The sequence below is a fragment of the Aspergillus ibericus genome, assembly GCF_003184845.1.
Source record: "Aspergillus ibericus CBS 121593 unplaced genomic scaffold BO80scaffold_3, whole genome shotgun sequence".
Classification (NCBI taxonomy): Eukaryota; Fungi; Ascomycota; class Eurotiomycetes; order Eurotiales; family Aspergillaceae; genus Aspergillus; species Aspergillus ibericus.
In genome coordinates this window covers 641,002-653,183 of record NW_020292101.1, presented here as the reverse complement: position 1 = coordinate 653,183, position 12,182 = coordinate 641,002, and the positions used below count along the sequence as shown (strand labels likewise).

Sequence of the window (12,182 nt, the reverse complement as noted above, 5' to 3'; positions counted from 1 at the left end):
ATTTTATTCTCGATTCTCAAAGCAATCTAAAGCATTCACCGCTAATACAGGGCTGAACTGACAAGGGAGAGCCTTCCCCTGTCGGGCACTCAAAAGCCAGCATCATCTGGCCGTTTGCGCTGAATGTCCTTGATTTTCTGGCGGATCGTTTCCCGGTGCTTCCGTGTACCGGATGACCTCCGGAGGAAGTTTTGGGCAACTTTCCGATGGTTGGCCTTGTCCTCTCGGTCCTCGTAGGCCGTGGAATATTTGTGGTCAAAGCCACTCCGAGCGGCCGCGACCCTGTGGAACCAAGTCACCCGTCAGCAGGCCGCATCGTTGCAGGATAGATAGAAGCTCATCTAGTAGACTCACGAGTTGGAAGCGAGCAACGTATCGGTAGCTAGTTGCTCGCCCGCTCGTAGACGTGGAAGGGCGTCCGGTTCATCATTACCGATAGAAGTCGGCTCTGCACGGGCGAGGGTTGTTCTTGCGGCGGTGTACCGACGTTCCGCGGCCTTGTATCTCTGATAGTCCTCCATTACGGGGGACGTGTATGGCTGCGGATTCTTGGTATAAGAATCATCCATAGTAGCTTTCAGGTTGAGCTCCAACATGGGAGCTTCGAGGGGAGCGAACATCGTAATTCGCATCGGACCCTCGCCGGTCCCTGATGACCCTTTCGTTGGGGTTCCAGCTGCCTTGACTCATGTTCAAGTGCAGGAAGATAGTAATGAATGAGATGGGTTGAATTGTCGGGGGGGGGGGGGGGGAAGGGGGACACCGCAAAGAGGTGGAAAGAGCGCGCCTATATGTCCACCCAGCAGACCCATGTTCTGGGTGGTGTCTATAGATAGAGCTTCATCCTGGACGCCCCGGCCTCGCCAAGATGGGGGACATGCTTCAACTTGGCATGCAGGCGCTGATCCCGAGGCCAGAGACCTGCATTGTTTGGCAGGGGCCCGGCCAGTGGCAATGATTGCGATCGTTGCCGTTTCTAATCCATTGGATTGGGGGTATGTTCAATGGGTTTCACACCGATAACACGAGTTGCCCCATTGTGACCGTGGTGGGTGCACCAAATCCGTGCAAGTATCATGGATAAGTCGGGAGTGGGTTCGACCTGGATTGAACATGACTTAGTGGTGGTGGTACCGATAGCCCCTGCAGGAGTCGGAACCAGGCGGGATCGGGAAGGCAAAGGGCGCCTAACCCGGGAGACCCTAGGTAAGGTGGGCAACCAGTACTACTTGGACTAGTAGTACTAGACAGGCTCCAATCGTAAGTCCCAAGTTGTGACTGAAGTGTCGGAGATTGCCCCCTTCCCCCCTTCCCCTCCCTTCCCCTCTTTTCTCCCGTCGTCGCACACTTCTTCCTCATCTGTCAGCCGCAATCCCATAGATGTATCAACTCCCCCCACCAAAGGGTTTCGAGGAAATGGTAAATCTGTCCCAATCGTTTTTGACGGTAGACTCGCTCACTGACATCCTAGGCAACCCTGGAAGGTTTACCCGTGGAACTACACATCTCCATCCTGTTCACCGTACCTGATCTGGGCTCTCTAGGGTCGCTTATCCTTGCATCTCCCGCTTACTATGATACATATCAGTTGGTGAAAGAGGAGCTCCTCCAGAACTTGCTGCAGGAGCACTATGCCGGCCTCATAAATATCGCAGATGCAATCACCGCTATTCGCTCCAAAGGACTATACGCTTATAACATAGCCAACAAGGAGAAGATCATCGCCCTTCTAGACAGTCAACATCGCAGTGATGAGATTCGTCAACGGGAAGTATCATCAGGACCCCTCCCAGATGAACCAGCAACTATCAAAGAAATAATTCAGTTACTACAGTTGCATGATATGGCAATCAGGGTTTTGGAGGATTACAGTAGAACTACAAAGCAACCTTTCTGGATAGAGCACAACACGTGGGCCAATGACCATCTACCCCTAGCTCTATCAGAAATAGAGAAGCGCCGTGTCTTTCGCGCCTTTTATCGGCTCCAAATCTATAGAAATATCTTCGGTAGTGTCGAACGCGCGGTGGATGCGGAACATTCTCTACAGGATAATAAATAGTTTAACCAGGAGAAGACGTTCACCAGCGAGGAGTCGTGGCAACTCTTCTTTAGCACCATGGCACCATGGGAAATTGAGGAGTTTGCCTGTCTGTTCCAGCATTACTGTCATAAATACCAAGGAATCATCCGGGAAGTATCAGACAACCTGATACAGACCGGCTACACCTTCCTCAGCGAGCTCCCCGAAGACCTGCGTGTCCCTACGGCTACTTTTATCAGCGACTGTGATGATCTCAGATACGCAGACGAGGTCCCAGAACAGATGTCCTCGATAGGTCCAGCACTCCTCGGCCAAATCCTTCGACAGCAGCAATTCTTGGCTCGCCGCAACCTGGTGCTCGTTAATGCTCGAGGATTTAGATACCAGTTCTACGACATCGGTCTGTGGCCATTCCCGGATTCGTCTAGGGACAAAGTGCACTTCCTCTACCCTGCAGATAGATTTGACTTTGGCACGGACATGCATGGCTTCAGGGAGCTCCTGAGAACATTGCCACCCTCTGAACGGCCTAGCATAGCCTGGGAGCGGATTTGGTTGAGGGCTGAGAGCAGATCCCCCATACTCTTCCATGATATGTTTGAATGTGGGTCAGAGAACTTCTACCGGCTGTGGGGGTATGCTCTGTGGGAGGATGAAAGACTGAGAGACTGGGCAACGCCTATGCTAGCCGATGACTATCCCCTATGGGTCCATGATGGCGCCAATCAATACACTGTCCCATCCCCTGAGCCGTCTGGCTAAGGGAACTTCCTTTTTTTTTAACCGATTGGGTTATATATGTATTGTTGTCTTTTCTCCGCAGCTTCTCTTGTTGAACGGCCTGTTCAACCCCCTGTTTGTTTGCTTGTTTGTTTGTTTGGGAATTATATAGAACGTGGTGGTACTCAGACGACTACGAAGGAATGGGGCCACTACCTGGGCTAGGAATAGTACAGAACATATGTATGTGACCGGCGTCCATCGTCAATAATACCTCCTCTGCGCCGGTGAATCCCGGTCCCTCTTCCCCTCCCCTTCCCCTCCCCTTCTCCCATCTCTCTTTCATCTCTTCTCTTCTCAATCCCCTCCTATTCACCCGGTTCATTCATCCTACCTTATCATCTTACTTCAGTTTCTCTACCAGACCATTGAACAACAGCATCCCACCCCTCTCTCTTCACCCCGCACATCAACCCGTTCCCACCGAACCAGACACCACAACCCCAAAGCGATAGTCAAGTTCTCACATTCCCAACAATTTACAAAACATATCGAAAGTCCTCTATCTCCAGGTCCGTCTTACTCGACAACCCCAACGCCAACTCCTGACTCTCCGTCATCTGCGCCGGCAACCCATACACCCGATCCCGGCGCTTATTCTCCCACACATAATATGCCAGCAGACACACCAGGAAGAACGCCCCCAACGCTAGCCCCGAGATGGCCGCTTTCATGCCTGTCTACACATTTACTCACTCCATCAGCAATCACGTACATTCACAGCAACCCAAGAAGATGACGTACCGGATAATAAGGCTCCTCGGACGAATAAAAGAACTGCGGCCCAACAATATTCCCGACACAGTACGCCACAAACAGTAACGCGCTGGTGGTGCTTCGCTTCGTGAACCCCGCTACATTGGAGCTGATGATACTCAATGACAGGGGGATATTGACGGCGAAGACGGCGCCGAGGGCGAGGCCCGTGAGTCGGCCTTTGCGGTTATCTTCGTCGAGTTTCCAGACGAGGATCATGCCGATCATGGACACGATGGTGTTGAGGATCATCATCAGGATCCGCGTGTTGGGGATGAGCGTGGCGAGGCCGGCGGTTAGGAGGAGGAAGACGACCTGTGCGGCGCCGAGGGGCATTTGCATGAGTAGTGAGCGGACTTCAGAGAAGCCGAAGCCGTTGATGATGATGGAAGAGAACTGGGTATTGGCTGTTAGTTGGTGGGTTGAGGTACGTGTGGAGGGGAGTTACGCTGGTGATGCCGCCGTTGCAGAGGTTGACGGAAAAGGTGTACAGCACTAGGAACCAGGTTTGGGGGTCTCGGACGGCGAGCCAGGCTTGGTCCCATCGGAAGGATCCTTCGTCCATGACACCGGTTTTGTTTGCGAGGGTTCGTTGTACAGCGATGGCGCGTTCGGTCTTGGTGAGGAAGATGGTTTTCTTGGGAGAGTCGGGGAGAAGGACAACGAGGAAGAACGAAATGAATGCGGTGATGGCACCCAGGAAGAGGAAGAGGAGCTGCCAGCTGGCGATGGCGTGTGTTTCGATGCTACCGATACCATATGCGACGACGCCGCCAATGACGGTCGAGATACAGTTGCCCAAGAACCAGGCGGATTGGCTGGCTTGTTAGCTCGGTGCTACGATCAGGTTTGTGGTGGACATACCGTGCTGGCTGTTCTTCTCGTTTATAGAACATCCCGGTGATGAGCGAGAAGCCAGGGGCAATGGCAGCTTCACCGACACCAAGGAAGAATCTCGCAGCAACCAGGCCCCCAAAATTCTTTGCTGCCGCGTGGCACATTAGGACGCCTCCCCATAGTAGCCTACATGGCATTAGCTTTGCCTCTGCCGGCACATGGAAACGCACACTGAGACACTAATATACTTGCCAATGGGCAGCCGGACGATGAGGTACGAACTGGGCCAGCTCCAGGCAAAGTATCCAAAGTAAAAGACGGCGGACGTCCAGGTATATTCCTGACCTTCGAGGTGCTATACTGATCAGCATATACACATTGCTGGTACGTTGGCTAACATACCAGGTCTTGTCGCAGGTTAAACATGGTCGCCTGGCTTAGAGCCAGCTTGTCCATGTATTGCATCATATAACACACTCCCATCAAGGGAATCAATCTTGGTTTGTGAGCACCATTCTCAATAGCATACTATGGACATACATCATATCTAGCTTCCGCAAGACCTTCCGCTCCTGCTCTGGCGTGGCCTCCACCTCCAACACCTGACCAATTCCGACATCTCGGGCTAATGTGGCTTCTTCTTTCAGTTTTAGATCGTCTAGCTCTGGTGTCTCGGAAGGTGGGTTTGTATGTGGCTTTTCCATGGTGATGGCTCTGATAGAACCACAGCATGAGGGACAGACTTTTAGGCTTATATACAGGAGGCGCGCCAAGCCATCGCTTATAAGATTCCCAGGCGAATCCGTCCTCACGGAAAAGCGCAAAGTTTCCGCGATCACGGCCGACACTCGGTACAAACCAGCCCATGCACTCCACCGGCAAAGGTCGCGAGCATATTCTAGCGGTTGATCGTCTTGTCAGTCGCTCGAGATAATAGCGATTCCAAGGACTGCACGGAAATTGAGGCCCGTCGGTCAGTTTCCCTATCTAGCTCACCCGGATCGAAACGGGAACCTTTGAGGATTCCCAGGCCCGATTGGAAAAGAGGTAGAACTGATACTTGATCGAGTATAATGACATCTCCAGGGCGCGATATGGAGATGGTCAGCGCGAATCCGGTCGGCAGATGCGCCAATGCGGTGCGCCGCTCGGCAACGACGCCGCAGGTTATCGCCTCAACCCGTTCATGGCATGCCGGCATCTGATCCGTCCTCTCCACCGGGCTTATCCTTGCGATTCCACTGGCCCTGATGCTGCGACATATCACGAGAGGAGCTGCTGCGCCTCCCCCACAGATTCGATCGTGCGGAGAAGGCGCCTGTGTTGGCCAGGAAGAGGGCCCGATCCACTTCCTGCTGCTGTTATCTGCCGAACCAATGCTGATAACCTGATAGTATCGATAGACTAGATTATTAATTATCGCCTCTCTCCGCGTCCCTGAGCTTGGGACGCTGATAACGGCAATCTTCCACGATGCGGGGATGAGCCGACGTAGCATCCGGTGGATCCTATCAATCGACTCGATCGTATTCGGGATTTGTTCGTCGTCGGCCGAGGTTGTTCTCGCTTATGCGTGCCACGGTGACGATGTCTGCGTGAGCATATATGACGCCGGCAGATATCTCGGGTTTGGCCTAGTTTTCAGCAAGCAAGTAGGAACCATCACCATGACCGTTACGCAAACTATTACTCAGCCTGTGCCCAGTATTGCGGAGGTCAAGGCATCAGTAGATACGGCGTTGAAGTCTTTACAAACATCACTTCGAGAGCTCAACAGAGAGGTACACAATATTCACCTACCTCGCCATTAGATGACCGATCTGACTGATTATCACAGATCTGGTCCAACCCAGAAACGGCCTACCAAGAGCATCGAGCCCATGACACCATCTGCGACTTTCTTGAGAAGCAAGGCTTCACCGTCACCCGCCATGCATACGGATTGGACACCTCGTTCGAGGCCATCAGTGGTTCTGGGGGGCGAATGATCAATTTCAATGCCGAATACGATGCTTTGCCTGATATTGGTCATGCCTGTGGCCATAACCTCATCACCACAAGCAGCATGGCGGCTTTCCTGGCCCTATCTGCCATTCTAAAACACTACGGGATCCCCGGTCGTACTCAGCTTCTGGGCACACCTGCTGAGGAGAATGGTGGTGGCAAGGCCAAGCTGATTGATGCGGGTGCATACAAGGATGTAGACGTGTCATTGATGGCGTATGTTCCCTCTTTGTGACAACACTTCATCTAACTACATCTTCGTGCTGACCTTTCAGCCACGCCGGGCCTAAAGAGCTCTTTCCTGGCGTCGTAACGGACGGTGTCGGCGGAGTGCTTATGAATGCTCGGAAAGAAATCCATTGCGAGTTCACCGGCCGGAGTGCCCACGCCGGCGGCAATCCCTGGGAAGGAGTTAATGCTCTTGATGCCCTGGTGACATCCTACAACAATGTGGCCGTGTTACGCCAACAACTCCGTCCGGATGAGCGTATCCACTGTGCCTTCCTGGATACCCCTAAGGTGGCCAACGTGATTCCCTCCTACACCAAAGCGTACTGGCAGGTTCGGAGTCCGACATTGAAAGGGTTGAACCGGTTAATGGTCAAGGTCCGGAACTGCATCGAAGCTGGGGCATTGGCGACGGGGTGTGAAGTTAAGATTATCGAGTATGTGGCCCTGTAAGATTGGGGACTGCGCTAACGGACCAGAAACGAGCTGTATACCGACATCAAGATCAACGATACCCTGTGCGACCGGTATCAAGCGCACATGGCCAAGTACGATCGGAACGTCCTCAAGCGACACGAGAAGGTCTTGACGGGGTCGTCAGATATTGGTAAGTATCCATTCTTTCATCACAGACCCTTCTGACTTTTCAGGCAACGTCAGCTACCTCGTACCGACGCTGCACACGATGTTTGGAATCACGTCCGAAGAGGGCTCATTTCCCCATCATCCCAGCTTTGCTGCAGCTGCTGGAACGGACTTTGCTCATGAAGAAGCAGTGATTGTGGGCAAGTCCCTGGCACTGATTGGCTGGGAGATGGTGACGAGTGATGAGTTGTTTGGGGTTGCGCAGAGGCAATGGAAGGAGTGTAGTCAGGAGTAGTTGAAGCCTCGAGATCGGCACACCTATTCTCCCTATATCAATCATGCGGCAATGTTTTCTTCCTGCAGCCAGGATGAATCTCGGAATTTCCTCGGCGATATGTGTCAGTGAGACTAAACTGCCATCCTTCTTGTATACTGAGAGAACGGTATTTCTCACCAGGACAATTGAAGCCTACGGACGATCCCTCATCTAAGTACGGAGTACCGTGTTGGCCCAGCCACTACCCCAATGGCGTGAGACAAGGGTTGGAGTAAGCCAGCCCTGCGACCGGGGAATCCCCCAGATAGGGCTGAGCCACCCTTCTGCATCTAGAAAGCCATTCTGCTTCGATGATCCCTTTAGATGCTTTCTCTCTCTCTCTTATTCTCTGTCTCTGCCTCTGCCTTACGAGTCAGTCTGCTTTTCCGCTGACTAAGCAGGGAAACCTTCACGGCCTTTCCTTTCCTTTTCCTTTGCCTCAATTTTTCCCGATGAACTTTCCCGCTGCCCACTTCCACCTCCCTCCCTCGACGGTGTGGAATTGAACCCCCCTCGTGCCTTCACTGATGCCTGCCGGCTGATCGATCTCTGACCAAGTGGGCCATTCATTCCATGTCGGGTCGGAACGCGCCTCGCTCGAAGAATGGTATGCTTGCCCGAGTTTCCCGGCCTCGGCGGAAAGTCCGGGAAATCACCCAGCTGACTCGCGTGGCAGGCTGCAGCACCTGCCGCCGTCGTAAAGTGAAATGCGGTGAAGAACGGCCAGTGTGCAAGCGGTGTTGCAATCTGCGATTGACCTGCGAGTGGGGGATTCCTGTCAAGCGCGGCAAGGCGCATGCCCCCGTCCGGCACCTGCAGCCGGCGCAACCTCGCTGGCCCAGCAGCGTCCTCCCCACGGCTCCTACACCGGTATCGTCTTGCACCGACGTCTCCAACGGCATCCTGCACCCTCAGTATGCCACCCCCTTGGTGACCCTGTGGCATCGGCAGTCCCCCGCAGCCCCAGATTTGACCCCGGTTTCCCCAGACGTCATCTTCCCCACGGGCTGGCCGTTTCCGCCCTACCAACCGTCGCCCCTATACCGACCCTTGTCGGACCCCGGCCTGACCTGCGCCAACTCGCTCGTCTTGACCGAACATGACCAGAAATACTTTCAGTATTTCCCCTCGTCGTCGGTCGTGTTTTACTATATGAAAAATTGGCAATGGAGCAGCTTTCGGTACTTGTACGAGGGGCCCGCCACCACCAGCAAGGTGATTATGCGGATGATCCTGGCCTTGTCAGCGAGTGACATGCATCGCAATGGCCTGGTGGTGCGATCGCCAGGTCGTCCGACAGCGGAGGATCACGGTCGATACCATTACGGCATGGCCGTCAAGGAATTCCGGCAATTGCTGGAAACGCCGAAACCGCAGGTGTCGTTTATGGAGCTCGAGATGATCTTCGCCACCATGTTCCTGATGGTCGCGTACGAGTGGCAGTTCGGTCATTGCGTGCGCCATCTGCACCTGCATCTGCAGGGGGTGCGATCGTTGCTGGAGACCCATCCGGAATTGTTCCATATCCGGGACGTCAACGAGGTGTTGTTGGCGATGGAGGCGGACCAGCCGAGCGATACGGTGTCCCGGGCATCGTTCATCTCGGATCAGTTCTTGCTGTGGATGCTGTGAGCTTCTTCCTCGGGTTGGTAGCCGTCGCTAACCGGTCAGGTACATCGATGTCAACCGACGATCCATCGGAACGACGGACTCGCTCTACGACTACGTGCTCAACTCCGACAACGAAGCGCTCCATCCCGACCATCTGTACCGCTGCGCGCGACTCTGGAGCCGATGCTTCTGGGGGAAGCAATATCCGGACCAGGAGGTGTCAGACGACATGGAGAATTACCGGGGATTGGAGTTTTTGCACGTCGGCTACACCCTGTGGCATAAGCTGTGGAAGTGCCTCGACGATACGAGCACCCACACGGGCGATGAACTTTTTGCCGAGATGATGACTATCCGCGATGTATGTACATTTCCATGTCCACCGCAGCGTTCTCACTAATTTTACAGAAATACTCCGACCTTCTTCTCACGGCCAAATTCGCCAGCCCGAGCTCCACCCGACGCACCCTCAACACCATCTACATGGCCGTCAACAACTTTTACGCGCAGATTCTCTTCCACCGGCGTCTGTTCGATCCGTTGCAGCCTCCCAGTGCGTTGCACCGCCAAGCCCTCACCAACATCCTCGACAACGCCCACAAGCAATACACTGCGGATCCGCGCCTCCTGCGCCGGCTGCACTGGCCCCTACTCATGGCGATCATCGAGACCGACGACCCCATCCAACGCGAATGGCTCCGCGAACGACTCTACGACATGCGCGCCTTTCACTCCGAACACATGTGGGCGTTTGAAATCGCCGAGGACGTGCTCGCTCGCCAGGACGCGAGTGCAGGCGAGTATGCGAATCTGGCCGAAATGCTGCGCAATCACCAGATTAGCGTTCTATAAACACCACATATATAATCCCAACCCCTTCATCACCTGTAAACCACGAAGCCGAAAATAATATAGAAAAAAAAACCTATTTAATTAATTCTCCAAAAAAATACGCATCATACGCCACCTCCCCTTTCGCCCTCGTCGCCCGTCCCACAATCACCCGATTATTCATCCACCGATACTTCTCATGCCCGGTCTCCAACTTGATATGTAAATGAAACCAGTATTGATCGGGATCGACCCCGTCACCTTCCATCAGGGCTTTTAAAACTTCGGGAGGGCCGGAACAGGTTCCTTCCGTTCTATCCAGCCTTCTATTAGTATCAATCCTTATATTAAGTAGGAGGAGATAATACGCACCGAACATAAACGTACGCCCCATCCTCACTCCTAATCACGTAATTGGTATTCACATGCGTGGTTTGGTTGTCTTCGACGAGCCTGTACAACACGTTCGTACCTATCAACATTCATATCCATATACAAGGAAATGGGGTTAGGGTATGGGAGGGATACATGAAATCCGCCCCCCCCGGAACGACCTCCCCGGAGAGATATTTGCCGCGCACGGTCCCGGCTGTGATGGGCACGCACGCAGCGACGACGACCGTATGGCCCGGGGCCGATTTCGAGGGGTGGGGCGACGGTGCAGGTTAGGGTGAAGAGGGGGGTTAGGTTTGGTGGTGGGAGTATTGGGTCCATTGTTTGGGGGGGTGTTTGTGGGTTGGTTCAATGTGAGGATGGGGTTGGGGTTTATGGTTTGGGAGATGATCAAGAGGGGAGGGGGGGGGGGGGGGGGGGAAAAGGGGAGTGTGCCCCCAGGCTTGGGTTTAAAATTTGGGTGGGGGGGGAGAGGAAGGGGGGGGGGGGGGGGGAGGGGGGGAGGGGAACTAGGTATGTACTGCCAGTGCTTGGTATATAACTTGGATGAGTGGCGGAAGTGAAGAGGGGAGGGGAGGGAAGGTGGAGTATGGAGATGATGAATCGGGTCGGATGTCGGCAGTGGTGTGTGGGGTCGATGCATAGGTAATATTCCTGGTTGGAGTGTTCCATTGTAGGTAGAGGTTGAGAAATGAGTGATTTGGGTGGTGGTTGGGTCGTGACATCATGGGTGCTTGGGATCGTCGGAGTATAAAAGAATGTGTCCTACATAGTAGTGATAATAGTAGAGGAGGCGCGGAATAAGTCTCCGTAATTGATGATATATAGACTACGTGAATGTTGGCATGGCTCGATGCTAACACAGGTATAATGCAGACAAGGCTAGCCGGGTATTCTCATGTTTGTGCTCAATCAATGACTGCTACGCACCATCACAAGCAGCATGGAATCAAGCAATGGTATTCCTATACACACCGAACGCCTACCCAGACTAATTATGCACATATGCCAGTTACCACTGGTCTCAAGAGCCGATCCAGCTCCCACGGCGGTATAATGTTACACGCGTGACCGCGTGCATGCCAGCATCGCGGTTTATTCTTGCATCGCAGTTGATCAATGGCCCATTCGTTGCTTTGACACCGATATCGATCAATTGTTTACGCGCCACCGACGAGGACGTTGTTGACGGGGATGTGGACTACCAGACCGTTAATACCCACATCGCAGCAATGGAGACAGCAAACATACTCAGCTTCACAATATATCCAATGAACCCCATAATCAAGAACCCAGTACCAACCGCCTGGCTAATCTTGATGAACTCGCGCTTATCGGCTATCCACAACATTAGCTGAGTCGAATCCAGGAGCAACCCAGGCACCACACTCACGCTTCTGGCTGCGGTTGACAAACTGCATGCCATCCCGGAGAAACTCCCGAGGGACGTTGAGGAGTTCTTGCACCTGATCAGACATGTTAAGGCGAAGTGGATTGGTGTGTCAATGGGAGAGGTGAGAGTTGGAGGATGGACGCGAACGAGCCAGCTGTGCTTTGCTGGTCGGCGAATAATGGCGGCCGGTCGGGCTTGAAAGGGGCGGATTATCTCCCTTCCGGGGGTCACTGGCCACGTAGCAGTTGTCACGGGTGTGGCGGTGTATATACCAGCCACGGTGGCTGGGGATCCGGGTTACCCCGGATTTATCCCGAGTTGTTCCTAGCCGCTAGGAGGCTAGAGGAGGGGTTCTTGTGAGCAACTCATCGATGTTTCTCACGTCGTTGTGTTGGTTTTGCCAT

The 12,182-nt window shown here is 53.6% G+C and overlaps 6 protein-coding genes across 6 annotated transcripts; 3 read left to right on the top strand and 3 right to left on the bottom strand.

The window, feature by feature from the left end:
- Positions 1–89: 89 nt before the first annotated feature.
- Positions 90–620, bottom strand: BO80DRAFT_431333 (uncharacterized protein; the record flags this gene model as incomplete). Its single annotated transcript, XM_025720737.1, has 2 exons — positions 90–282; positions 355–620. The coding sequence occupies 2 exons, from the start codon at positions 618–620 to the stop codon at positions 90–92; spliced, it is 459 nt and encodes a 152-aa protein (XP_025579718.1).
- A 741-nt stretch (positions 621–1,361) lies between these two features.
- Positions 1,362–2,989, top strand: BO80DRAFT_478364 (uncharacterized protein; the record flags this gene model as incomplete). The annotated part of the gene is made up of 4 exons (XM_025723280.1): positions 1,362–1,419; positions 1,472–2,026; positions 2,063–2,752; positions 2,954–2,989. Exons 1-4 carry the CDS (start codon positions 1,381–1,383, stop codon positions 2,987–2,989), a joined length of 1,320 nt encoding a protein of 439 aa, XP_025579717.1. The 5' UTR covers positions 1,362–1,380.
- Positions 2,990–3,303: 314 nt separating this feature from the next.
- BO80DRAFT_478362 (MFS general substrate transporter) lies at positions 3,304–5,121 on the bottom strand (the record flags this gene model as incomplete). Its single annotated transcript, XM_025723279.1, has 7 exons — positions 3,304–3,504; positions 3,569–3,976; positions 4,029–4,398; positions 4,445–4,603; positions 4,648–4,772; positions 4,820–4,913; positions 4,958–5,121. 7 exons carry the CDS (start codon positions 5,119–5,121, stop codon positions 3,304–3,306), a joined length of 1,521 nt encoding a protein of 506 aa, XP_025579716.1.
- A 783-nt stretch (positions 5,122–5,904) lies between these two features.
- Positions 5,905–7,529, top strand: BO80DRAFT_397931 (M20 family metallopeptidase; the record flags this gene model as incomplete). Its single annotated transcript, XM_025717401.1, has 5 exons — positions 5,905–6,198; positions 6,255–6,637; positions 6,697–7,086; positions 7,129–7,256; positions 7,300–7,529. The coding sequence occupies exons 1-5, from the start codon at positions 6,085–6,087 to the stop codon at positions 7,527–7,529; spliced, it is 1,245 nt and encodes a 414-aa protein (XP_025579715.1). The 5' UTR covers positions 5,905–6,084.
- A 478-nt stretch (positions 7,530–8,007) lies between these two features.
- On the top strand, positions 8,008–10,055 carry BO80DRAFT_421443 (Zn(II)2Cys6 transcription factor). Its single transcript, XM_025718602.1, has 4 exons — positions 8,008–8,157; positions 8,227–9,178; positions 9,222–9,522; positions 9,570–10,055. Exons 1-4 carry the CDS (start codon positions 8,124–8,126, stop codon positions 10,011–10,013), a joined length of 1,731 nt encoding a protein of 576 aa, XP_025579714.1. The 5' UTR covers positions 8,008–8,123; the 3' UTR covers positions 10,014–10,055.
- Positions 10,056–11,193: 1,138 nt separating this feature from the next.
- Positions 11,194–11,913, bottom strand: BO80DRAFT_421442 (translocon subunit SSS1). Its single transcript, XM_025718601.1, has 3 exons — positions 11,779–11,913; positions 11,637–11,723; positions 11,194–11,586 (listed from the first exon to the last, which is right to left on the bottom strand). The coding sequence occupies exons 1-3, from the start codon at positions 11,861–11,863 to the stop codon at positions 11,546–11,548; spliced, it is 213 nt and encodes a 70-aa protein (XP_025579713.1). The 5' UTR covers positions 11,864–11,913; the 3' UTR covers positions 11,194–11,545.
- Between the last annotated feature and the right edge of the window lie 269 nt (positions 11,914–12,182).

What these genes read in the sequence shown, in the direction of transcription:
- BO80DRAFT_421443 (XM_025718602.1), top strand. Translation starts at nt 8,124, where the DNA reads ATGTCGGGTCGGAACGCGCCTCGCTCGAAGAATG. An exon ending in CGCGCCTCGCTCGAAGAATG is followed by an intron (nt 8,158 to 8,226) that starts GTATGCTTGCCC and finishes CTCGCGTGGCAG; the next exon opens with GCTGCAGCACCTGCCGCCGT. An exon ending in AGATGATGACTATCCGCGAT is followed by an intron (nt 9,523 to 9,569) that starts GTATGTACATTT and finishes CTAATTTTACAG; the next exon opens with AAATACTCCGACCTTCTTCT.
- BO80DRAFT_421442 (XM_025718601.1), bottom strand. Translation starts at nt 11,863, where the DNA reads ATGTCTGATCAGGTGCAAGAACTCCTCAACGTCCCTCGGGAGTTTCTC. An exon ending in TGTCAACCGCAGCCAGAAGC is followed by an intron (nt 11,724 to 11,778) that starts GTGAGTGTGGTG and finishes TGTTGTGGATAG; the next exon opens with CCGATAAGCGCGAGTTCATC. An exon ending in TGGATATATTGTGAAGCTGA is followed by an intron (nt 11,587 to 11,636) that starts GTATGTTTGCTG and finishes ACGGTCTGGTAG; the next exon opens with TCCACATCCCCGTCAACAAC.